The sequence below is a fragment of the Symphalangus syndactylus genome, chromosome 14 (genome assembly GCF_028878055.3).
Source record: "Symphalangus syndactylus isolate Jambi chromosome 14, NHGRI_mSymSyn1-v2.1_pri, whole genome shotgun sequence".
In the NCBI taxonomy this organism is placed as follows: Eukaryota; Metazoa; Chordata; class Mammalia; order Primates; family Hylobatidae; genus Symphalangus; species Symphalangus syndactylus.
The window spans coordinates 12,867,054-12,893,839 of NC_072436.2; the positions used below are offsets into that span (position 1 = coordinate 12,867,054).

General features: G+C 52.0%; 1 protein-coding gene across 3 annotated transcripts in view; it reads right to left on the reverse strand.

The window, feature by feature from the left end:
* The window catches only part of TIMP2 (TIMP metallopeptidase inhibitor 2), a 73,230-nt gene that overhangs the window by 7,042 nt on the left and 39,402 nt on the right, over positions 1-26,786 (reverse strand). For all 3 annotated transcript variants that reach the window (XM_055243048.2, XM_063617378.1, XM_055243049.1), the window contains exons 2-3: positions 15,289-15,389; positions 12,408-12,516 (exon numbers count right to left, since the gene is read on the reverse strand). In XM_055243048.2, the coding sequence (XP_055099023.1) occupies positions 12,408-12,516; positions 15,289-15,389 (210 nt within the window). The remainder of the gene's footprint in view (positions 1-12,407; positions 12,517-15,288; positions 15,390-26,786) is intronic.

Genomic DNA, 26,786 nt, shown 5'->3' on the forward strand with positions numbered 1-26,786 from the left:
TTTGCGACCAGTCTGGCCAACATGGTGAAACCCCGTCTCTACTACACATACAAAAATTAGCTGGGCATGGTCGTGGGTACCTGTAATCCCAGCTACTCGGGAGGATGAGGCAGGAGAATCGCTTGAACCCAGTGGGCAGAGGTTATAGTGAGAAGAGGTCATGCCACTACATTCCAGCCTGGGTGACAAGAGCAAAACTCCATCTCAAATAAATACATAAAATAAAAAAAATACAAAAAATTAGCCGGGTGTGGTGTCAGGTACCTGTAGTCCCAGCTACTCAGGAGGCTGAGGCAGGAGAATCACTTGAACCCAGGAGGCAGAGGTTGCAGTGAGTCAAGATCAAGCCACTGCACTCCAGCCGGGGTGACAGGGTAAGACTCTGTCTCCAAAACAAAACAAAACAAAACAACAAAAAAAAACCTCATTCCTCCTGCTACAACAGCCCCTTGTGAAGAGACACAGGTGTCAGTGATGAGCACCCACGCCTGGCAGAGACTGATGGGCAATTCCTTGAAAAGCAGACAGAGCCTCAGGCTGTGCCCTAAGCACTTTTGTTTGACAAAGTTTCAGCGCATCTTACTTAATGATCTCAGGCACAGCACCAGCCTCAGAGGATCCACTAACAGAAACAGCCCAGCAAAGGACTAACGCAGCTCACCGACTGCACCCCTGTGCCATGGAAATGCGGATGGCTTGCCTGAGGCTTCAAGCAGGCACAAGTGGCCTCCATTGTCCTGGGTACGGGGCACTCATTGTGCCAGCTCCCTGGGTTTGAATTCTTATGCTCGCACTTCCTGTTCTACCTGTTCCTTTACCTTCGGGTCCTTTTCTCCGTTTAGACTTACGTGACATTCCAGGTGCAGAACAGGATGAGAAAGCAGAATTACTCCTGTAACATTTATTCCAAATCCTATAACTTCACAAGGTAAATGTTTGGGTGGCCTTAAACAATTCAAAACTAGCTGGGCATGGTGGCTCACGCCTGTAATCCCAGCACTTTGGGAGGCCAGGGTGGGCAGATCACTTGAGGGCAGATCACTTGAGGTCAGGAGTTCGAGACCAACCCGGTCAACATGGTGAAACCCCGTCTCTACTAAAAATATAAAAATTAGCTGGGGGTGGTGGTGCATGCCTGTAATCCCAGCTACTCAGGAGGCGAGGCAGGAGAATCGCCTGAACCCGGGAGGTGGAAGTTACAATGAGCCAAGATCGTGCCATTGCACTCCAGCCTGGGCAACAGAGCAAGACTCCGTCTCAAAAAAAAAAAAATCAAAATTAGATATATAACTTTCCCCGCTAGACCTATGGCTATTTTCTGTGAGTTCAGAATAGATCAGGAAGGAGCAAAACAGACAGATGGGAAGGAACCCATTCCTGTATCCTGGCTGATCCTGGCATTTGGTGCCCGTACAGGTATACTGCAGCCCCTTCCCTGTCCAGCCTGGGCACCTGCCACCACAGACAGGCTGAAGCTCTACCCTGGCTTCCCAGCTTCTATGGTGATTTCCACTGTATGTATCACTTGACCAGCATTAACTCCCACTTTATATTAGATTTGCCTTCTTCTGCATCTCGCTCCTTAATCAGAGAGTAAGTATAGAGGGTAAGGGTTGTGTCTTAACCCTTTTGTTTCCTCAGTTCCCTGCACATAGTAATTGCTCAATAAGTTTACTGATGAGACACACCCGTGCTTGTTCTAATGATTTGCTTCACATTCTGCCTTTTCCTGCCATCTTCTCTTTTGGCCTTTTACCACCAATTCTGGCTTCCTCAGGAGGTAAGCAATGGCAGGAAGAGATGAAGTGAAAATTGTATCTTTTCTTTTTTTTTTTGGAGACGGAGTCTTGCTCTGTCACCCAGGCTGGAGTGGTGCGGCAGTGCCATCTTGGCTCACTGGTACCTCCGCCTCCCAGGTTCAAGCAATTCTCCTGCCTTAGCTTCCCAAGAAATTGGGATTACAGGTACGCGCCACCACTCATGGCTAATCTTTGTATTTTTTAGTAGAGACGCGGTTTCACCATGTTGGCTGGGCTGGTCTTGAACTCCTGACCTCAAGTGATCCACTGCGCCCAGCCAAAATATTGTATCTTTTCAATGGTCCTAGTTATTGGGCTAACGTGAACGTGGCTGTCACGTATAAATGTGGAGAGGACCCCCTCTGGTCTGATTAAGACTTGCTTGGGCGTACACACCATGAGCGTCTGTAGCAATGTTCTACTTATGTCTGTCTTGGAGAAAAGCGAGGCATGAGTCTTGGTTATAGAAAACCAGGAATTAAAATTTGTAACAAAGCGTTGTATGTTCATTTTTCCTTTTGGAGAAGAGGAATGTGGAAGAAAATTACAGGGTCAATTCTGTATGAGTCTCCCGGTGCCCGACTCGACACGTGAGGCTGAGTCATCAGCCCAGGAGGAGGTGGCCTGCTCAGGCCATGCAGTCACTCACCGGCCACAGCCAGCCCGAGCTGAGTGGTTCACTGTGCCCTGCGATTTCTGGTTAGCCCCTGGATAAAGGGCCTATCCTGACTTGAGGCAAACTAGATCTAGGTTCCTGCCTCAGGAAATAAATGCCAGATTCAACGTGGAGTCATCTGACCAAAGCTGGGAAAGAAGTCAGATGAGAGAGGTTCCTCTCGCCACGAGGTGAGTCAGCCACTGTGGCCATTAACGGCCCCACCCCTGCTGCCCCTCCCAGGGAGAGGAGGATGAAGTAATGCAGCCTCATTGGTGGAGAAGATATACAGCCAGCTGGCCACTGGGCAGGTCTCACACAGTCTTTGTTGATTTTTAGAAACAGGAAGTCCATGTGCAGATTTGTTACATGAGTATATTGTGTGTCCCTGAGGTTTGGAATATGAACGGATCCATCGCCCAGGTAGTAGGCATAGCGCCCAATAGGTAGTATTTTTTCAGCCCTTACCCTGCTTCCTCCCTACCGCCTCCTTGTATTCCCCAGTGTCTCTTGTTCACATTTTGATGACCATGTGTACCCAATGTTTAGCTCCCACTTTTAAGTGAGAACATGTGGTATTTGGTTTTGTTTTCGCATTAGTTCCGTTAGGATAGTGGTTTCCAGCTGCACTCCTGTCGCGGCAAAGGACATGATTTCCTTCCTTTTTACGGCTGCATGGTATTCCATAGTATATATACGCCGCATTTTCCTTATCCAAGTCACCATTGATGGGCACTTGGGTTGATTCCGTGTCTTTGCTATTGCAAATAATGTGGTAATGAACATACGGCGCAGTGGGGTATACACCCAGCAGTGGGACTGTTGGGTCAGATGCTGGTTGTTTTCTCAGTTCTTTGAGAAATCTACAAAGTGTGCCCCACAGTGGGTGAACTCATTTACATTCCCACCAACAGCATATAAGTGTTCCTAAGCCTTCCCTTTACCCCATAGCCTTGCCAACATTGGTTTTTTTATTTTTATTTATTTTTTTTTTGGGGGGCGGGGACAGAGTCTTGCTCTGTCACCCAGGCTAGAGTGCAGTGGCACAATCTCGGCTCACTGCAACCTCCACCTCCCAGGTTCAAGTGATTCTCCTGCCTCAGCCTCCCAAGTAGCTGGGACTACAGGCGCCCGCCACCATGCCCGGCTAATTTTTTGTATTTTTAGTAGAGACGGGGTTTCACCGTGTTAGCCAGGATGGTCTCGATCTTCTGACCTCATGATCCACTCGCCTCGGCCTCCCAAAGTGCTGGGATTACAGGCGTCAGCCAATGCGCTGGGCTGTTTTTAACTTTTTAACTAAAGCTCTTCAAAATCTTTCAATGTCAGCTTTCTACCGAGGATCCTGCCACAGGTCCAGGGAGCAATGCCCTTTCAGCAGAGCCTTCACGCTCATTCTGCTACAGGCTACCCTAGCCCTCCTTAGACCTTCAGTATGACTGTATCGACTCACCAGCTTTTCATGCTGTGCTGTGCTGCGTGCATGGGTCACTATCATCTCCAATGTAAGACATAAAATTATCAGCTGCCCTTGAGTGAGGCCTGACCAAGATAACCAGCAGCTCTGTGATCATCATTTCCTACTCCCACTTTCATCCTCTCAACAACCCCTCGTGGGGCAGATACTACTGTCGTTGTCCCCCACATACGTATCGGCATGGGAGGCACAGACAGGTAAAGTCACTTGGCCAAGGACTTTAACGAGTCAGGTGTCAGAGCACACATTCGAACTGGAGCAGGTGTGTTTTCAGAGCCTTCACTCGGGCATCTCATTGTATTTCCTCACATCTTTTCATGACACTTAGTTGTTATCTTTTTCTCTTCAAAACAGAGATAGGGTCCCGCCCTGCCACCTGGGCTAGAGTGCAGCGGTGCGGTCCTAGCTCACTGCAGCCTCAAATGCCTGAGCTCAAGGGATCTTCCTGCCTCAGCCTCCCAAGTAGCCAAGACTACAGGTGCACGTGACCACACCCAGCTCATCTCTCCTTCCTTCTTTCTTTCCTTCCTTCCTTCCTCCCTCCCTTCTTCCCTGTTTCCCTCCCTCTCTCACTGCCTCCCTTCACTCCCTCCCTGCCTCCCTTCTTCCCTGCCTCCCTCCCTCTCTCCCTTCCTCCCTCCCCCTTCCTCCCTGCCTCCCTCCCCCTTCCTCCCTGCCTCCCTCCCTCCCTGCCTCCCTTCACTCCCTCCCTCCCTCCTTCCCTTCCTCCCTTCTTCCCTGCCTCCCTCCCTCCCTCCCTCCCTCCCTGCCTCCCTCCCTCCCTCCCTCCCTCCCTTCCTTCCTTCCTTCCTTCCTCCCTTCCTCCCTCCCTTCCTGTTTTGTAGAGATGGGGTCTTGCTGTATCGTCCAGGCTGATCTTGAACTCCTAAACTCAAGCCATCCTCCTGCCTCAGCCTCCCAAAATGCTAGGATTACAGGTGTGAGCCACTATGGTCAGCCCATTTCCTTATTTATGCAAGAAACTGTTCGCACTTGGCACCTTTAGTTCTGTGTCCTCATCAAAACCTCGTGCCTCCTCCTTGAGATACTAAGTAGTGTCTAAGTTATAAAGTTAATGGAAATGTTAACAATTTGAAAACATATATAGAATTCAACTTAGAAGAATATTACATATTTTGGAAACTTTAAAATGTATTCACATAAAAAGAAATAAAATCTGCCAGGTGGGTGCAGTGGCTCAAGCCTGTAATCTCAGCACTTTGGGAGGCCGAGGCAGGCGGATCACTTGAGGTCAGGAGTTCAAGACCAGCCTGACCAACATGGTGAAACCCCGTCTCTACTAAAAAAATACAAAAATTAGCTGGGCATGGTGGTACATGCCTGTAACCTCAGCTACTCAGGAGGCTGAGGCAGGAAAATTGCTTGAACCTGGGGAGCAGAAGTTGCAGCGAGCTGAGATCGCTCCACTGCACTCCAGCCTGGGCTTTGTTGCTTCTGTCTCATAAATAAAATAAAATAAAATAAAATCTGACCTATGCTACAACATAGATGAACTTGAGGACATTATGCTAAGTGCAACGCTTCAGCTATGGAAGGAGGTATGACTCTACCTGTACGAGGTGCCTAGAATGGGCAAATTCGTGGAGACAAAGTAGAAAGGTGGTTGTCAGGGGCTGGGCAAACAGAGGAATAAGGAATTATTGGTTAATGGGGACAGAGTTTCAGTTTGGGATGATGAAAAACTTCTAGAAATAGATAGTGATAGTTACACAACATTGTGAATGTACTTAATGCCGCCCAGGTGCGGCAGCTCACACCTGTAATCCCAGCACTTTGGGAGGCTGAGGTGGGCAGATCACCTGAGGTCAGGAATTCAAGACCAGCCTGGCTAACGTGGCGAAACCCCATCTCTACTAAAAATACAAAAAATTAGGCCAGGCATGGTGGCTCATGCCTGTAATCCCAGAACCTTCGGAGGCCGAGGAGGGCGGATCACCTGAAGTCAGGAGTTCGAGACCAGCCTGGCCAACACGGAGAAATCCTGTCTCTACTAAAAATACAAAATTAGCCAGGCGTGGTGGCGCATGCCTGTAATCCCTGCTACTCGGAAGGCTGAGGCAGGAGAATCGCTTGAACCTGGGAGGCAGAGGTTGTGGTGAGTCGAGACCGTGCCATTGCACTCCAGCCTAGGCAACAAAAGAGAAACTCTGTCTCAAAAAAAAAAAAAAAAAAAAATTAGCTGGGCGTGGTGTTGCGCACCTGTAATCCCATCCCAGCTACTTGGGAGGCTGAGGCAAGAGAATTGCTTGAACCCGGGAGGCAGAGATTGCAGTGACCTGAGATTGTGCCACTGCACTCCAGCCTGGGTGACAGAGAGAGACTCCATCTTAAACAAAAACAAAAACAGAGAGCTTCAGCATGGGCGAGGATTCAGCTGGGTATGTTTGGACACCGGTGCTGGCTCAGACCAAGGTCACTTTTGCACCCAAGAGTCCTTCTGTGCATGGGACCCCCACCCTTCGTCCTTCTGCAGTTCTACAGTTTGGCCAGAAAGCCCCTAGAGGGCAGTGTGAGGAAACTGAGCTGGGACAGCTGGAACTTCACTTTAAAGGCTGTTCCCTGTGGATAAGAACAAAAAGAGGATGCAGAAAACTGGAAGTAAGTTCCCTGCACCACGGGGAATTCTGTCTCCTTTCTTGTCTCTCCAGATTTTATTTTTCTGATGACAAATGTAATAAATGCCATAATTTTAAAGGTTTAACAAATACAGGAAAGAACTGAAAAGGAGACACAGCAGATGCCAACACGCTGGGAAATTTCCTCCCGTGCTCTGTTCTGTGCACAGCTGCAGCAGCCCCCGAATACCACGCTGCAGACCATGCCTCTGCCACGCACCACTGTGCGTGCTGTGTGGCCACCCCAGCTCTTCTGCCTCCTCTGTGTTTTTTTGAGGGCATTAGTTAGCTGGTAAGATCTTTGCACCACAGGTGGTTTTTGTCCCCTTCCCCTTCTCCATTTGATTTTATTTTTCTTATTGTAAAAATCATAAATAATACTGGGCATGTAAAATGGTGCAGCTGCTTTGGAAAACGGTCTGGCAGCTCCTCAAATGGTTAAACCTAAAGTCACCCAACCCCTCCCCACCCCCCACCCTACCAATTCCACTGCCAGGGATACACCCAGGAAAAATGAGAACAGGTCCCTGCAAAATCTCACACACCAGTGTTCATTGCAGTATTTGTCACAACGGCCAAACGGTGCCAACAACCCAAATGCACATCAAATGATGACAGGATAAACAAAACGTGGTCTATCCACACAATGGAATACTCAGTCATAGAAAGGAATGAAATTCTGATACACACTGTAACATGGATGACCCTTGGAAACATGAAAGAAGCCAGTTACACAGGGTCACACGTATGATTCTGTTCCCAGGAAAGCCCAGCATAGAGAAATCTACAGAGACGGGAAGCATACCAGTGGCTGCTTAGGGCTGGGGGAGGGGGAAGGGGGTTAGGAGGGTAATAGCACAAGAATGCAGGATTTCTTTGACTGTAGTGATTGTTGCACAACTCTGTGACTACACTAAAACCACTGAATTGTAGGCCGGGCGCGGTGGCTCATGCCTGTAATCCCAGCACTTTGGAAGGCCATGGCGGGCAGATCACCTGAAGTCAGGAGTTCAAGACCAGCCTGGCATGGCCGGGAACGGTGGCTCACGCCTGTAATCCCAGCACTTTGGGAGGCCGAGGCGGGTGGATCACAAGGTCAGGAGTTCAAGACCAGCCTGGCCGAGATGGTGAAACCCTGTCTCTACTAAAAATACAAAAAAATTAGCTGGGCGTGGTGGCAGGCGCCTGTAATCCCAGCTACCCGGAGGCTGAGGCAGAGAATTGCTTGAACCCAGGAGGCGGATGTTGCAGTGAGCTGAGATCATGCCACTGCACTCCAGCTGGGACACAGAGCAAGACTCTGTCTCAAAAAAAAAAAAGACCAGCCTGGCCAACGTGGTGAAACCCCGTATCTACTAAAAAGACAAAAATTAGCCAGGCATGGGGGCACACACCTGTAATCCAGCTACTTGGGAGGCTGAGGCATGCGAATCGCTTGAACCCGGGAGGCAGAGATTGCAGTGAGTCAAGATCGTGCCACTGCGCTCCAGTCAGACGGATAGAGCGAGACTGTCTCCAAAAAAAAAAAAAACAAACCACCGAATTATAAAATTTTTTTTTTTTTTTTTAAACAAGGTCTTGGAGTGCAGTGGTATGACACTGTGGCCTCAAACTCCTGGGCTTAAGCGATCCTCCCATCTCAGCCTCCTGAGAAGCTGGGACTACAGGCGTATGCCACCATGCTTGGCTAATTATTTTTGTTTTTGTTGAGACAGGATCTCACTATGTTGCCCAGGCTGGTCTTGAACTCCTGGCCTCAACCAATTCTCCCACCTTGGCCTTTCAAAGTGCTGGGATCACAGGCATGGGCCACCATACCTGGCCCAAATTGTACATTTTTAATGGATAAATTGAATAGAGTGTGACTTCTATCTCAATAAAGCTGTTAAAAAAAATAAGTGCTCATGGCTAGGCATGGTGGCTCGTGCCTATAATCCCAGCACTTTGGGAGGCTGAGGCGGGTAGATTATTTGAGGCCAGGAGTTTGAGACCAGCTTGGCCAACATGGCGAAACCCTATCTCTACTAAAAACACAAAAATTAGCCAGGCATGGTGGCACATGCCTGTAATCCCAGCTACTTGGGTGGCTGAGGCAGGAGAATCGCCCAGGAGGCAGAGGTTGCTGTGAGCCAAGATCACACCACTGCATTCCAGCCTGGGCAACAGAGGGAGACTCCGTCTTGGAAAAAGAATAAGAATAAGAAAAGTGCTCATAATAAAACATTTTAGGAAGTCCAGAAATGCATCTTAAAAGGGGGAGAAAGTCTCCTATTATCCCCAAGGAGAGGGACAGAAGTCTTGATGACCGAGACACCTAGCAAAGCAGGAGCTGTGAGCGTGTTAAGGAAGGGAGGGAAGATCTTACCCAAGGGGAGATAACAGGAGTCTTCCCTGCCCAACTCACACCCCTGCATCTTCCTCCCTGCAATGACCTCCTCCCCATCCACAGGCAAGGACACCACCTTCACCCAGCAGCAAGTCTGTCTAGACCCTTGGACCTGTGATGAGAGTCTCTTCCTTTTGCACCTTCTTTTTTATTTTATTTTTTTTTTTGTGAGATGGAGTCTCACTCTGTCGCCCAGGCTGGAGTGCAGTGGCACGATCTCGGCTCACTGCAAGCTCCGCCTCCCGGGTTCACGCCATTCTCCTGCCTCAGCCTCCCGAGTAGCTGGAACTACAGGCGCCTGGCACCACACCCGGCTAATTTTTTTTTTTGTATTTTTAGTGGAGACGGGGTTTCACTGTGTTAGCCAGGATGGTCTCGATCTCCTGACCTCATGATCTGCCCGTCTCAGCCTCCCAAAGTGCTGGGATTACAGGCGTGAGCCACCGCACCCGGCCCCTTTTGCACCTTCTAAGCATTCACTCACTATTCACAATTCTCCACAAGCAAAATCTATTTTCTCTGCTTTCTTTTCCAGTCTCCCCAGTCAGAACATCTGTGTGCTCCATGATGACCAGAGCCAAGGATCTCACCGTGGGAATCTCCCATTGTCCCTAACATGGGGCCGGGCACCTAAGAGGTGCCCACTAAACACATGTTGATTTTTAGAAGGGAAAAAAGTACATGTAACCTAAATCAGGAGAAAATCCCCCAATCATGGGTATTTGGATTTGGAGTATATGTTTATGGTTACAGTTGCCTTTTGGAACAAAATATAGTACCAGGCTAGGGGAGTTGTCTTGTCTCTTCTCTTTTTTTTCTTTCTTTTTTTTTTTTGTGTGTGAGATGGGGTCTTGCTCTGTCATCCAGGTTGGAGTACAGTGGCGTGATCTCAGCTTGCTGCAATCTCTGGGTTCAAATGATTCTCGTGCCTCAGCCTCCTGAGTAGCTGGGACTACAGGCACATGCCACCACGCCCAGCTAATTTTTGTATTTTTAGTATAGACAGGGTTTTACCATGTTGGCAAGGCTGGTCTTGAACTCCTGACCTCAAGCAATCCACCCGCCTCAACCTCCCAAAGTGCTGGGATTACAGGCATGAGCCACTGCACCAGGCCTTGTCTATTCTTTTCTTCTTAAGTTTGTGATCAGATTCCTACTTCCCCAGGGAGGAGGGGAATAATGTTCCTTAACTGGCTGAGTCAGTGCCATGCTAGACTGCGGCTGCCGGCCACATGTGGCTGTTTACATTTAAACTAAAATTAGTTGAAATGAAATAAAATTTAAAATTCAGCTCCTCGGCTGCACTAGCCATATCTCAGGTGCTCACGAGCCACAAGGCTGGGGGCCGCTGGACTGGATGGTGCAGAGACCGTTTCCATCACTGCAGAAAGCTCTTTGAGCCCAGTGGTTCTCAAGCAGGGGCAATCTACCCCACCTCCCCTGGGCACATGTGGCAATGTCCAGAGACCCCGCGACTGGAGCGGGTGCTGTGGCATGTAGAGGGTGGCGGCCAGGGATGCAGCTGAATATCCTATACTGTACAAGGTAGGCCCCCACACCAAAGAATGGTCCATCCCCAAATGTTAATAGTGCTGAGATTGAGAATCCTGTGCTGGCCTCCTGTGGTTCAGCCTAGCTGGGCAAGCAGGGGAGGTGGTAGAAGGAAGTAAGGGGAAATAATTTTATTTAGGAATAAAAATATAGGCTGGGCACAGTGGCTCACGCCTATAATCCCAGCACTTCGGGAGGCTGAGGCAGGAGGATTGCTTGAGCCTCGGAGTTCAAGACCAGCCTGGGCAACATGATGAGACTTCTTCTTTACCAAAAAATAAAAAAATTAGCTGGGTGTGGTGGCACACACCTGTAGTCGATCCCAGCACTTTGGGAGGCTGAGGCGAGAGGATCACTTGACCCCAGGAGATCGAGGTTGCAGTGAGTCATGATCACACTCCAGCCTGGGAAACAGAGCAAGACTGTGTCTCAAAAAAAAAAGAAAAAAAGTATAAACAAAGAGATGCAACGATAAACAAAATGTGCTGCATTCATACAATGAAATATTATTCATCCTTAAAAAGTAAGGACATTTTGGGCCGGGTGTGGTGGCTCACACCTGTAATCCCAGCACTTTGGGAGGCCGAGGTGGGCGGATCAACTGAGGTCAGGAGTTCGAGACCAGCCTAGCCAACACGGTGGAACCTTGTCTGTACTAAAAATACAAAAAAAAATTAGCCAGGTGTGGTGGCATGTGCCTATAATCCCAGCTACTTGAGAGGCTGAGGCAGGAGAATCCCTTGAACCTGGGAAACGGAGGTTGCAGTGAGCCGAGATTGCGCCATTGCACTCCAGCCTGGGAAACAGAGCGAGACTCTGTCTCAAAAAAAAAAAAAAAAAAAAAAAAAGAGCAAGGAAATTCTGATGTATGCTGTAATGTGAATGAACCTTGAAAACATGATGCTACTGAAATAAGCCAGAAAGAGAGGACAAACACTGCAGGGTTCTACCCATGTGAGGCCCCTGGAGCAGTCAAATCCACAGAGACAGAAAGTAAAATGGAGGTGGCCAAGGGCTGAGGGAAGAGAGATGGGGGAGTTAGTGTTTAACGGGGACAGACTTTTGGTTTGGGAAGATGTGGAGATAGATGGTGGTGATGGTCGCACAACAGCGAATATATCTAATGCCACTGAAGTGTACATTTGAAAATGGTTGACCAGGCGTGGTGGCTCGCACCTGGAATCCCAGCACTTTGGGAGGCTGAAGCGGGTGGATCACCTGAGGTCAGGAGTTCGAGACCAGCCTGGCCAACATGGTAAAACCCCAACTCTACTAAAAATACAAAAATTAGCTGGGTGTGGTGGTGCGTGCCTATAATTCCAACTACTCGAGAGGCTGAGGCAGGAGAATCGCTTGAACCCGAGAGGCGGAGGTTGCAGTAAGCCAAGATCGCACCACTGCACTCCAGCCTGGGCGACAGAGCGACACTCCATCTCAAAAAAAAAAAAAAAAGAAAGTGGTTAATTAACATGGCTACATTTTGTTACGTATATTTTACCACAATAAAAAAAAGGAGACAGATGAATGAATAAGTCAAGCAGGTCTTGTGCATAGTATCAACAGACGTCACCCAAGCTTTTGGCCCTCCCGACAGCAGAAAGGGTTTCTCTGCCCTGCATGCCTCCAGCATCCTGCACTTGCCTCCCTTTTAGGAACAGAAGGCAAAAATGCTCACTTTTTTTGTCCACCAATCCAAATTTCCCAGGAAATTGGCAGGTAGGTGAACATTCACTAGCATTCTCTGATGGGAAGTGGCCGAGAGGGCTCCGTACCCTACCTTACCGTTCCTCAGCTACTCCGCCTCCCCACCCGCCGAGCCTGGGAAATGAGCCCTGGACCGCATCTAGGAACAGCCCCACTTCTGTGCGAGCCTCCTCCGGCTGATGGCCCCACTCATACGCACCTGCAATGAGATATTCCTTCTTTCCTCCGACGTCCAGCGAGACCCCACACACTGCCGAGGAGGGGGCCGTGTAGATAAACTCTATATCCTTCTCAGGCCCTTTGAACATCTGGAAAGACAAGGAGGAGGACATCTAAGCAGAGGGAGGCCACACAGTTGCTGAATTCCGTTCCCATCCAGAACACCGCGGGCGGCACAACCTGTATCTGTGGTACAGCCAGCACCCAAGAGGACCAGGAAGCGCAAATTGCATGGATTAGAAAAGGACCGTTCCAGCTGGGCTCATGGCTGTAGTCCCAGCACTTTGGGAGGCTGAGGTGGGCAGATCGCTTGAGGTCAGGAGTTTGAGACCAGCCTGGCCAACGTAGCAAAACCTTGTTTCTACTAAAAATACAAAAATTAGCTGAGCGTGGTGGCAAGCGCCTGTAATCCCAGCTACTTGGGAGGCTGAGGCAGGAGAATCGCTTGAACCTGCGAGGTGGAGGTTGCAGTGAGCCGAGATGGCGCCACTGTACTCCCACCTGTATGACAGAAACTCTGTCTCAAAAAAAAAAAGAAAAGAAAAAGACTTCTTATAGCAAAGTGATTCTTTGGAGTCACTCAACTCTTAGTGTGGCAGATCACAGCAGGTGGGCACAAGACTCATCTGTGCCGGGCACGGTGGCTCACGCCAGTAATCCCAGCACTTTGGGAGGCCGAGGCGGGCAGATCATGAGGTCAGGAGATCGAGACCATCCTGGCTAACATGGTGAAACCCCGTCTCTACTAAAAATACAAAAATTTAGCTGGGCATGGTGGTGGGTGCCTGTAGTCCCAGTTACTCGGGAGGTTGAGGCAGGAGAATGGTGTGAACCCAAGAGATGGAGCTTGCAGTGAGCTGAGATCGTGCCACTGCACTCCAGCCTGGGAGACTGCGAGACTCCATCTCAAAAAATAAAAAAGACTGTCATCTGGAGCATGACATCCTCAGACAACACCTCTGTCCCCTCACCCCCCCCGCCCCAGTGAGGTCATTTCTGAATCTCTGGGGAGGGGCTTCTGTACCTCCACATGACTCTGGACCACCATGAAGAACCATGAGTTTTGCATATTTCCAGGAAGTTATTTTTTTGAGATAGGGTCTCATTCTGTTGCCCAGGCTCGGGCTGCAACCTCAACTTCCCAGGCTGAAGTGATCCTCCCACCTCAGCCTCCCGAGTGGCTGGGACTACAGGCACATGCCACCATGCTCGGCTTTTTTTTTTTAATTAGTAGAGACGAGGTCTTGCTCTATCACCCAGGCTGGTCTCAAACTCCTGAGCTCAGGTAATCCTCCTGCCTCGGCCTCCCAAAGTGCTGGGATTACAGGCATAAGTCACTCCGCCCAACCCATATTTCTAGGAATTTTGATCAAATATTGTCTACTTGATGGCAATGAGAGCAGACAGGCACCTCAGGAATTAGGACATAACTCCATGGGCCAGAGGAGTTTGCTTTCTCAACATGTGATTTACTCACAGCCTTTCAGGAATGTACCTGCTGCCTAGGTGAAGAATGGCATTTTCTCAGCACTCAAGGAGGCTGTTTTTTTTCCCCCTGAAGAGTTTCAATAAGCAAACCCAAATGGAATGGGAGCATGCCTGATGTCATGACAAATGGCTTGAGAGTGACACTCCAACTTGTACCAAGAAAGGTTATGTTGATGCTGTACTAAATGACATCATTTGCCAAAAGGCTAAAAGCATTTCCTTGGCACTGGCACTGGCCTTTTCACGACCCTTTTATGAGGTCATAAGAGCAGATCCTCTTTCCTGCTTCGTAAAGAAAGAGACTCAGGCACTGAGAGACTAGGTCATCCCCTTAAACTGACATAGATGTGATGATAAAGCATTCCACTGACCTTCTGATAACATTGATTTTCAACTACTTTTTTTTTTTTTTTGAGATGGAGTTTCACTCTTGTCGCCCAGGCTGGAATGCAGTGGTGCAATCTCAGCTCACGGCAACCTCTGCCTCCCAGGTTCAAGTGTTCTCCTGCCTCAGCCTCCCAAGTAGCTGGGATCACAGGCACTTGCCACCAGGCCCAGCTAATTTTTGTATTTTTAGTAGAGATGGGGTTTCTCCATGTTGGCCAGGCTGGTCTTGAACTCCTGACTTCAGGTGATCCACTCACCTCGGCCTCCCAAAGTGCTGGGACTATATGCATGAGACACTGTGCCTGGTCTACTTTTCATTTTTAATAACAAAATTAAATATGGATGACTACAACTACCACCATATCACATGGCTGTCCCTCCACCTGCGACATGAATTTTCTTCTCTCTTACAGACCATGTTAGTTACTATCAAGCCCCAGGCCAGGCCCTGCCCTTCCTGCTACTTTTTCTTTTTTTTTTTTTTTTTAAAATACAAGGTCTCACTCTGTCACCCAGGCTGGAATACAGTGGTGAGATGTCTCATTGCAACCTCTGCCTCCTGGGCTTAAGCGATTCTCCCACCTCAGCCTCCTGAATAGCTGGGACCACAGATGGGTGCTACCATGCCTGGCTGGTTTTTTGTAGAGATGGATTCTCACCATGTTGCCCAGTCTGGTCTTGAACTCCTGAGCTCAAGTGATCCGCCCACCTTGGCCTCCGGAAGTGCTGGGCTTACAGGTGTGAGCCGAAACGCCCGGACAGGTTTCTGAAGGAATTAAACTTGTGGGGAACATGTCATCTCCACACAACTTTTCAGGCATTCGAGGATTAAGGGAAATCGGATCTATCTGCAGCTTGATGACCTCATCCTCTGCTCTACTCCACAGGTGGCCGGATCGTGTTCCAGGGACCCAGGCTCTCTGCCAACCCCAACACCCCACAGCTGTGCCCACAGTGCAGCCCGGGACGCTGGCGGCCACTATTACCTTTATCTGCTTGATCTCATACTGGATCCTCTTGATAGGGTTGCCATAAATGTCGTTCCCAGAGTCCACCTCCTTCTCACTGACCGCTTTGGCCCTGATCACTGCAAAACACAAGACACAGAGGTGAGGAGAGTTCCTGAAACACACTCCTGGGGCTAAGGAGAAGGATAAGACGTCCAGGCCTGCAGGAGCTGCTGGAGGGTTACAGACTGCAGCAAGGTGCGAGGCGGGCAAGGGGCATGGTGATCCCAGCCCCCAGAATGGCGTCTCCTCCTCCAAGCTGAGAGATGATGCCCAGCCTCCTCCTCCTTCCACGATTCTTCAACAAGAATCCCTTCTTTGTTGACAGGGGCCCAAGCCAGAAGCCCAGAGTCCCTTGTGACCAAGGCGGTTTCTGTAACAGTGGGAGGCAGTCATTGATTTGACTGAAGCTCATCTGTTGATATCATGCTTGAGTGCTTTTGGCTTTTTTTTCATTCTCTCCAGTGGGTACTCACTGGTGGCTAGGGCAAGCAGGTACCCCACGGAACTGACCTGCAATCCCACACATTCCGTGAAGGATGGGGCATTTCCCCACCCTCCAGCCACAGCCTATTGGAAACAAGCTTTTCTGGGCCAAGGGCAGAGGGGGAGTTACTCACCTTAAAGGGGCCTTAAAAGTACCTGGCATATTTAGGTTTGGGGGTCTTATATCTGGAAAGGTCTATCCAGCTGTTCTCATCTTTCCTGACCTGGAAAATGTTCTAAGAGTAATTTTTGTTGTTGTTGTTGTTGTTGAGATGGAGTCTCACTCTGTCGCCCAGGCTGGGGTGCAGTGGCACAATTTTGGCTCAGTGCAACCTCTATCTCCCAGGTTCAAGTGATTCTCCTGCCTCAGCCTCTCAAGTAGCTGGGATTACAGGTGCCTGTCACCACACCCAGTTAATTTTCTTTTTTTTTTTTCAGACGGAGTCTCACTCTGTCGCCCAGGCTAGAGTGCAGTGGTATGATCTTGGCTCATTGCAACCTCTGCCTCCTGGGTTCAAGAAATTCTCCTGCCTCAGCTTCCCAAGTAGCTCTGATTACAGGCAGCTGCCACCACACCCAGCTAATTTTTGTATTTTTAGTAGAGAAAGCATTTCGCCATGTTGGCCAGGGTGGTCTTGAGCTCTTGACCTCAGGTGATCCACCTGCCTCGGCCTCCCAAAGTGCTAGGATTATGGGCATGAGCTACAGTGGCCAACCTTAATTTTTGTATTTTTAGTAGAGACAGGGTTTCATCAAGTTGGCCAGGCTGTTCTCGAACTCCTGACTTCAAATGATCCACCTGCTTCAGCCTCCCAAAGTGCTGAGATTACAGGCGTGAGCCGCTGCGCCCAGCCTGGGTGATTCTTTACAGTAACACAGATTCTATCAGGGGCACAACAGGGGCAGGGTCAGAAAGTTTCACCCAAAGGAGACATCGGCAGGCACAGCTGGCAGACCCAAGGGACAGATGCTGAGGAAGGACAAACAGAAGGAAAGAGGATTCCAACTAAGCCACAACCAAAGAGGAAGGAGTTGGGGAAGAGGCTGGGCTGGGGCAATTCCAGAATATTCTGGAGCCTGGGGTTGCTGACAGGCCATGCACACAGGGCTTTCTCCCAGCAATTAAGCCAGGACTCTGTTCCGCTCCTGGTAACCTGAAGACAAGCAGATCGGTAGTTCATGCTGCCACTTGGGCAGGGTTGGGTAGAGCCCTCCCTTTTTTAACTTCAAGGCCATTAGTTGGTGATATGGTCTGTTTTAATGGCTTTAAAAGCTTTGCCCTCCCAAACTCAGCTATTCAGGGTCACTCTGGGTAAGTGTTATGTTAGGGTGGATATGAGCAAAACAGAGAGGTCAGGAGCAGACCACGCCAGGTTCCAGGCAGCCTCCCAGCCCCAGCCCCAACCCCACCCCACGTGGTCAGCTCAAATCTCTTGGAACCCCTTAGGCAGGGCTGTCTCTTCCCACAGGGGCAGCGAGGCTCAGGCGTGTGGGTGCTCCATCTGTGTCCATCCCCACCGGGCCCCAGCAATGCTCTCTGCATCCCAGGTTGGCACCAGAGTCCCACACCACAGCCCCACTCCCTCGCCTGGGCACAAACCCCTTTCTTCTTTCTTCTTCTGTTGGAGCTGAGTCATGACTGGCCGAGGCCACAGGTTCCTGTTTCCCAGGCTAAGCCAGGCCTCATCCTGAAAAGCCACATCTAGGAAATGTCTCCCCACAGGCCACTCCAGAACAGATGGCTTTGCCCTGACGGCCCCATTTCCAGTGCCCTCCCAACCATCCTCTCATCCACCACCACCAGCTGTCTTTTTATATGCATGTTCCTTTCTGCTCAATCATCCTTGGCTGCCCCCTGCCCTCTCCTAAAATATGAGCGCCTTTGCAACCTGAAGTCAGCCAGGGGCCTCGGCTGCTGTGCCCAACATCCCCCATCCGTGCTCCCGCTCTTCTACCACTTCGTAATACTCCTCTGCCCTGAACACGCCCAGATGCATCCACACCTCTGAAAAGAAAAGTTTCTTTCTTTCTTTCTTTCTTTCTTTCTTTTTTTTTTTTTTAGACAGCCTTGCTCTGTCACCCCCACAGGCTGGAGTACAGTGGCGCGATCTCAGCTCGCTGCAACCTCCGTCTCCCAGCTTCACGTGACTCTCCTGCCTTAGCCTCCCAAGTAGCTGGGATTACAGGTGGGCACCACCATGCCTGGCTAATTATCATATATATTTTTTTGAGACGGAGTTTCACTTTTGTCACCCAGGCTGGAGTGCAATGGTGCAATCTTGGCCCACTGCAACCTCCACCTCCTGGGTTCAAGCAATTCTCCTGCCTCAGCCTCCCAAGTAGCTGGGATTACAGGCACGCGCCACCATGCCCGGCTAATTTTTTTGTATTTATTTTAGTAGAGATGGGCTTTCACCATGCTGGCCAAGACGGTCTTGAACTCCTGATCTCGTGATCCGCCTGCCTCGGCCTCCCAACGTGCTGGGATTACAGGCGTGAGCCACCGCGCCCGGCCTTGGAGGTACCTTTCAATGGTCCACTATGCTCACAAAGCTTAACGCACAATAGGCACTCAACAAGCACGTCACTGGAGTTCAGAAAATAAGCAAAGATTACTTCAAAATGGCCAAAATGTTGCAGCCTACCATGGGCATTGAGGTTGACATGTTGTTCTCTTACAAAAATGCCTAAGACTCCCAGGTGGCAGCTGGGCACTTATTTGAAGGAGACAGCAAGAGACAGAGATCCTGCATTCGCCCCCAGACAGCTGTGTGATCTTTGAGAAGCTCCTTGACTTCATTGAGCCACAGTTGTTCACACCTAAGACGGAGACAATGACAACGGTCCTGACACTTCACAAGGTCGTGGTGACTGTTAGACGGGCTGGTGTGGAGCCTTCTGTGCCCGGGAACTCATGTGTGTACAGTTCAGGACCACGAGCGTCACAGAGACAAGCAGGGCGAATTCTCCCACTCCCGTGGATGAGGGATTGGGACGGTGGCATCATGCCACTCAGGTACAGACATCCGGTCCTGGTCAGCAGGCCACAGACTCTCGATTTGATGCAGCTTCCCAGCGTGCTAGCTTTGCCTGGGGGCTTCAGATTACACACTTTCCTTCTTCAAAGTGTCAGAAAAGAGGAGGCTGGTTGAATCAAGAGTCCAGGGTAGCCACGTGGGGTTAGGACTAGAAAGTGAACTGGCGAGGAAGCCGCCAGATGCCTGCAGGGAAGTGGGGGTAAGGGGCCTGGAGGAGCAGAGCCTGAGGGCATCTCCATCTCTCCTGGGCTGCTTTAGTCTGCCCCTGGGGAACAGAATTCAGATTCTTCAGGGTCTCTTTAAATTGGGGGTGGGCACCTCCTCCCCCACTTTGCAAAATGAGAAATTACATGAAAGAGGGAAAATAGGAATCAAGAGAGGCAAAGAAGGACCAGTTCCACAGCAACCGTCCCCAAAGCACCAGCACGCTGCAGACATGACGGAGAGGGGCCGGTTGACAGCTTTGATTAGTGCACACCAGTTGGCATAGCGGGATCTGCACCGCTGACCTGCTCAGAGCAGCGGATAACTGTCAGGGGTTGTTGCCCAGAGGCGACAGCAGGTGAAGAGAGGGTACAGGGTGGATCCTGCATACAGAAGGCCTTGCCTGGGAGGAGCATCCAGTCCAGGCAAGATGACAGACGATGGACGGGAACACAGAGAAGGAGAGTTTCCAATGGCCAGTGGTGGACAGAAGAGGAAGGAGAGAGAGCTCTCCAGAATACATTTCCATGCCAATGGCAATGGTCTGCCCTCTGAGCTCCAGGATGGACCACCAGGACTGTAGGGGAAAGCAGGCCACTCCAAACGAGGGAGGGCCTCTCTGAGTCCCAGGCCATGTGAAGAACAGGGCTGGGGAAAGTGAAGAGACATAAGGAATCGGGGAAGAAATGAAAATCATGGCACAGACACGTTTATTGAACACCTACTGGGTGCTGGGCCTGGTGTTAGGCACTGGGGTGGGCGTCAGCCCATCTCCTATCCATGCCCCCAAGAGGGGCTGCTCTGTTCCTCTGCCCCTTCCCCAAGGAGCCAGAGGCAGCTGCGAGAGGGGGAGTCTTTATAAAGACTCTCGTTCTAACTGCTCTGAGCCCAAAAACCACGGCCTCTCCCTGAGCGTCTCAGATTTCGTTTTTCCTTCTCTCCCTTCTGCTGTGAACACAACATCTGGGTTTGAGATCAAGGGTGATACACTGGCTGATGAATTCACTGCCAGATGCCGGCTACTGGAATGTACAACCGTCGGCTGAATTCAAAGCACACGGAACTGCAGGGTCCCCACCCCCACCCCTCCAGCCCTGGACACCACATGATGTCACTTCCCCCCCCCTGCAAAAACAATCCCGAGCGCACCCGCCACAGTGGGGACGGAAAAGAACTGGGTGGGCGGAAAACCAAGGTCGCGGGAGACGATCCAAAGAGGATGGGCTACGGTCAGACTTCGAGAGTCACAACTGCCCCTGGAAAACCATCAGAGGCCGGACCGGCGGCTGCTGCTCTCGGAGGGGAGCAGACAGTGAAGGGGGCTTGCTGGAGAACCTGGTATCACCAGCACGTGCCAGGGCCAAGGGCTGGCCGGAGGGGCAGCACCCTCCACAGACTCCAGCCACGCCAGCCCCAGGCACAGATGCCACGGCTTCTGTGGCACGGTCCTCTCTTCTCCTCGGTGTCTCCTCTGCTGCCATCAACATGTGGGTCCTGCATCCTCACATCCCCTTCATACACCCACCAACATTTTTCCAATCCTACTGTGTCCACAGAAGTACTATGGAAGTTCCTGCAGAAAAGAATAAGCCATGCCCACAATTGGGGGAGGGAGCCAGATCCCAACAGAAAATTGCCTCGAAAGGCCGGGTGCAGTGGCTCACACTTGTAATCCCTGCACTTGGGAGGCCAAGGCAGGTGGGTTGCTTGAAGCTAGGAGTTCAAGACCAGCCTGAGCAACATAGCAATACCTCATCTGTAAAAAAAAAAAAAAAAAAAAAAAAAAAAAAAAATTAGCTGGGCATGGTGGCATCTGCCTATAGTCCCAGCTGCTCAGGAGAATTGTATGAACCTAGACGTCTGTTCAAGGCTGCAGTGAGCTATGAACGCACCACTGCACCTCGGTCCTGGGTGACAGAACGAGACCCTGCCTTTGAAAGAAAAAGAAAATTGCCTCTAAGAAATGTACTTATTCCACACTCACTGAATTCTCTTTATTTTCTTGCCAGGGGTCCAACTGCTCACTAGAGGAATCCCACATGCCGTATGTATAAATATACCATATAGAACGTTTTCCACTGGAGCCACTCTGCCGGGCTCCCAGGCCCAAGTTTGGGACAGGCAAACCGGTGGATATCAACACCCAACCTCTAGACCACTCACAGCCTCTCCCCAGGGCACTCCACACACTGTAACAGCATAGCGCCTGTCTCGGCTATGGGACGCGCTCAGGCAACAGCAGGTGGCCCACTGTCCCTCAAAGTCACGTGTCTGCCCAGACGAGGTGCAGGGATCCCTGGGACTCAGAAACACATTCGGCTGCTAAACACAAAGTCAAAACCCGGCCCGATCATCTGCACCTTGTGTGTACACTGACTTGGACTGGGAGGGTTTGCTCATTATCACCGGAGGGCACTGGCCCCTCCCAGCCGTCCACCCTCTTCGGCAGGCTGCAGCTTCCACCTGGGGAGGGGTGCCCACAGGACCAGCACTGGCAGGGAAAGCGCCTCCCTCCCTTCTGTCCTGTCCTGCTCACAGCCCAGTGGAGAATGCCAAGGGGTCCCCATGCTCTCAACATGGGTCATTCCTGGGGGTCGGGTGGGGGCTTCACACATGTGCCAAAGACCCTACTGGCCCAAATCACCAGTGCGTGGGGGACATTCTGATGCTGCAGCTGGGTCAGAGTCAGCCCAGAGCACCCACAGCGGCAATGAAGACCAGTGGCCACTGCATGCATCCCAGGGGCCAGCCCTGGAAGACTCCACACTGCGTAGATGCAAATGCAGTAACTGCAGGCTGGAGCCGCAGACATCTTCTGAGTGTCATTTGGTTCATTTGGCTCTGGGTGGAATTACATGCCAATCATTTCAGAGGAATTATCAAAGAAACCATTTTCTCTCCTGGACGAAACCCAACCTCCACTTACTCCTGGGGAGGATCCAATGGCAGCTGCAAGTGGACTCAGCTTTGTTCATTTACTGGGGAAGGACTGCGACGTTCCATGCCTTGTCTAAAATCTCCAGAAAAGTGGGGTGCCATGAGTGCCAACATCCACACCCTCAAATCACACAGCTAGTAAAGCCCTTGCTAACGTTTGTAACTATAACTTGGCGTTGCCATTCGGGATGAGAGTCTCTCGTCCCTTTTGGGTGGATGTAACGACACCATATGGCTGGTCAACCTGGCTGCGGCTCCATTGACCTTTTTCTTTTTTTCTTTTGAGATACAGTCTCGCTCTTGTCGCCCAGGCTGGAATGCAATGGCACAACCTTGGCTCACTGCAACCTCAGCCTCCTGGGTTCAAGCAATTCTCCTGCCTCAGCCTCTGGAGTAGCTGGGATTACAGGTGCCCGCCACCATGCCCGGCTAATTGTGTGTGTGTGTGTGTGTGTGTGTGTGTGTGTGTATTTTTAGTAGAGACAGGGTTTCACCATGTTGGCCAGGCTGGTCTTGAACTCCTGACCTCACGTGATCCACCCACACTGGCCTCCCAGAGTGCTGGGATTACAGGCATGAGCCACCTGGCCCAGCCTGACCATTTTGATTAATATGTCTAAAGCGCCAGCTGAGGGTGTACCAGGGGCCCCTCTGCCCTAGCCACCCACAAGATCAGAGTCTGAAAAGGGAGGCGAAGCCCCCTTTCCCCACTTCTGGTCTCTACACCCTCAGTTCGGGACAGATGTCCAGTACCAGAGCTGTGACCCTGCCCTGCGACTGCTGTAATAAATGACTGTATTTTTCATGGCCCTGCCCTCAGATCGCTGTGGGATCCCTAAATGTTTGTGTGTAACTACACTCGTTGGGCTTCAGGATCATAGTACAGACAGCTTAGAAACATGGAAGCTCTCCATTCGGGCAGCACCTCCTTCTTTTAGCAGGATGGGGCTGACCTCGCCAGCTGGAGCGGCAGAAGTGGCCACAAACGCTGCCAGGGATGGCAGACGGTGACCCAGGAAGGGGCTGTGCTCACAGGGATCCCAGACCTGCTCTAGTCCTCTAGGTTTGGAGGCCACGCCTCTCCCTACAGAACTGTCCGGGTGCACGGGGCAAGGCTGAGCGGCCAGGAAGTGTCACAAGGTTGCGAGGTGACAGTGAGGGTTAGCTGGTCCAGCTCATCTTCGGCCTCTGGCCTCAAGTGACACAGCCGGGTGCCCTTGGTGGGCAGTCAGAGGGTCTCCCCTGGGCACTGGGCTCTGCCCTTCCTCGGCCCCTTCATGCCGGCCCCTTTTGGTCAGCGGGTGCGGCAGACCTCCTCCAAGTTCACTCCTTTTAGGGAAATGAGCAGAAAAGGGGGCTGTGACTTGGTAATTAAAAACAGCCCTGTGGTGCTGGGCGGGAACCAGGCTCTTCCCGCCCTGCAGCTGCTGTGGAGGCCAGACCCACCCTCAGGTCCTCCAACCTCCTCAGTCCCTAGAAGCCAGTAATGGGGCCTTCTGGGAAGCAGGAAAGACCTCAGCAGAGGGGGCACCGTAGGAGCACACTGGCCATCTGTCCCCAGTTGAGGGTGTAGACACCAGAAGTGAAGACATAGGGCACACCTCCCTTTCCAGACTCTGACCTTGAGAGTTTGTGGGTGGCTGGGACAGAGGGGCCCCAGGTCCACCCTCAGTGGTGACTTGCAGCTCTGGCGCAGGGCAGGACCGTGACATCCAGGGTGAGGACAGGACTTGGCCAGCATGACTCAGGCCAGGGTGAAAAATGCCTAGAATGACAACTACTCAGAAAAGATGTTTTGTTGGGGAGGGTGCGGAGGAGGGTGGGGCAGAGAAGGTAGCAGGGCGCACAACAGAGATCGGGGACAGATGTGCAGCCTCAGCCTGGGCCACACCGCCTGCCAGCGGGCACCTGGGGGTGTTCCAGGCCCTGCCGCCCCAGGGAACGCTCCCTCTCCGGCTGCCTGAGATTCTAGTGCACGTGAGCTGCTGGCCACTGGGTGCCTGTCTCCATGGAGACCAGCTCTCCCATCTCATTTCCTGCCCATTCGTTTTGGCTCCCCTTGGGAAACAGCATCTATCAGAGCACCTCAGCCATGCAGAGCAAAGCCGCACTCTGCCCAGCCTTCCTGCTGCCCTCCCCGACCCCAGGGCCCTGCCCCCTCCCTCTGCAGCTCTGGGAGGACCTCGGGGCCCACGTCCTGCTGCCCTCCCTTTCCCTGGTGGGCCAGCAGGTCTCATGCCAGAGCCTCCGGCTCGGCCCTTCCCATTCACGTGCTGCTGAATCACTTGAAAAAAATGCACCAGACCCTGGGAGGATTTGCTGAGAACAGTGCGGCTTTGTGGAGGGAAGTGCAGCTCTGCATTTTCTCCGCCAAGACCCACGGAACAGCCAAGCTCAGCCCTGCAAACTCCAAGCCAGAGCCGGAGCAGGGACAGGAGCAGGACAGTGCAGGGCAGGAGGCAGAGGGAGCTTGGAGAGGCACCGAGGGAACCCCTACCCATCCCTGCAACCCACCCCCAACAACGGCTGAGCAGGGGGCCAGGGTGACAGCTCTGGAGCCAGGGGCAGCAGCAGATTCTCTCCTCGTGCTGTTGCTGGGGGGCTGCAACAGCACGAGGTGGGCAGGGCACTGTTCCTCCCAAGCCGATCCATTTTTGGGGACGAACGTGAGGTCTGGGCCCAGGCTTCAGGCTCATAGGCACTGACTGTCTTTGAGCCCTGGCTGTTCGCGGGACCCAGATCATGTGGCCTGTGGGCTGAGCCTGACTTGCTGCATTTCTCAGGAGACAGAAACAGGGACGTGAAGGCTGGAATCCCGGGGGCCACACACCCAGGAGAGAATGAAAGCGGGAGGCTGGCGTCCCCACTCCCCCTTCCCTTCCTCCTCGGCACAGCCTCGCAAACAAGCCCCATGCTGAGCAGCACCCCCAGCCTCCCTGAGCTTGTCCCAGGGGGTGTGCGTCTGTGTAGCCCCATCTCCAGCTGGAAGACTCGGCCTGGGCTGTCACAGCTGCTGCAAGTGCAGGCTGCACCCCAGCCCTCCGCCCCGTGTCTTCTTGGAGATCTCGATATAACCCCCTTGCCATTTGCACGAATTGGAAGAATGACCACAGGTCAGGGAGGGTGCTCTGCCCACCCCTCCACTCTAAAAACCCTATTTCCCTTTGTCTTATGTGTCTGAGATCCTGGTCACACACGGCTTGGCAGGGAAGGGAGATTTGCGTGGAGAGAAGAGGGACCCCCCCAGGGCAGCTCCCAGTGTGGGGTCACATCCAAAACCTGACTGGTGGCCAGCAGGTTGGAGAAGAGCAGGAGGTGAACAGGTGGCACCTGCCAGACCCTGCTGGCCTCCCCCAGCCCATGGACAGCTGACCTCAGCAGAAGCACAAGCAACGCTACTGCTCCCCCTGCAAGCCTCACGGACAAACAGGGCGACCCATGCACCACTGCTCAGCCACGGAGGCCTTCCTGGGTCCCTGTGGTTTGGGGAGAAGGACCCACAAGGCAGACAGCAAAGATGGGGCTGGAGGACAAAGGTTCCAGCAAATGCAGAGTGAGGTGGGAACACGGAATCTGTCCCCCGAGGGTGGGGGCAGAAGCACCAAACCAGAGCAGAGCTCTAGAAGGTGCAAAGTATTCGGAGCAGGAGAACCGTGCGGGGCACCTGGAAGTGCTTCAGAAGGATGAAGGTGAACACGGCCACCACATCCGGGGTCCTCACCGCTGCTGGCATGGCAGTGCTCTCCGGAAACTTCAAGAGCCCCACACCCTTCCGGGTGGCTCCATCCCTTGTTTTACAGTCAAATGAAGGCTGGGCAAGGGCTGGGGTGTGGGTCCAGGGGGCACTCCTGAGCCCGCCAACATAGCCCTATGAGATGCCCGGCACTTCGGGGAGGATTTAGGCTAGAAAGGCAGGGGGCGGGCCCTGTGCACTTGTGTGTGGAAGAGAGGCGGTGGGAAGAGAGATGCTGGAACGTGGGTGTGAGGGGCAGGGGGTAGAGGGCCAGGCCTTGGAGGAAGTGCAGAAACCTTAACACTCTGCCCAGGTCACCGAGCTGCTGGCAAATGGCAGAGCCAGGGCTCCAACCCCGGCAGTAGGGCTCTCACCAGCTCCTGGTGGAGGCTCTGGGTGGAGGCCTGGGACGGGGTGAGCCAGGGGAAGCTGGAGGCTGCTCCACAGCCCTTTCCACCACCGTCCAGCTGTGCCAAGGTGGGACAGCTCCCCTCCCAAGAGGGGAGGGGAACACAGGCACTGCCAGGCCCTGGGATGGAAAGTTACCCATGACATCTCCATAAGAATCACTGGAGGGCCACGGTTTTGGTTGTGGGCATCCTGGAGGGCTGTTTTAGTGCCCACACCAATGCCCCAGTTAAAGAACCAGCCTGTCCCCTTAGCCTTCTGCAGGACAGGTGGAAAAAGGCTGGGTGTCTGGTACTGCTGCCAGGGGACAGTGTTGGTGTGACCGTCCGGGCAGAGATGAGTCACCCTCCACCCTGTCTCGCTGCCTGTCTCCACACCTAGTTTTAGCTCAAGTGTGGCCAAGAAGGGGCGATTCCTCACCTAGAACACATGGGTCGCAAATACTATCTTTGAAAATGGAAACAAAAATAACCCACCCAAAGGCAGGCTGGTTCCCCCCTCAGACTGTGGCTTCCAGGCTAAGGCAGGAAGACCTCGGCTACTCAATGTTTGGGCCTCATTGTGGCCATGGCTTTTAACTCAGTCATGCCATAACATCCTCTCTGCCCTCTCAGACAGAGGTGATGCTACAGTGACAGGCGGCTACGCTCCAGGTCTCCGTGTGCAAAAAA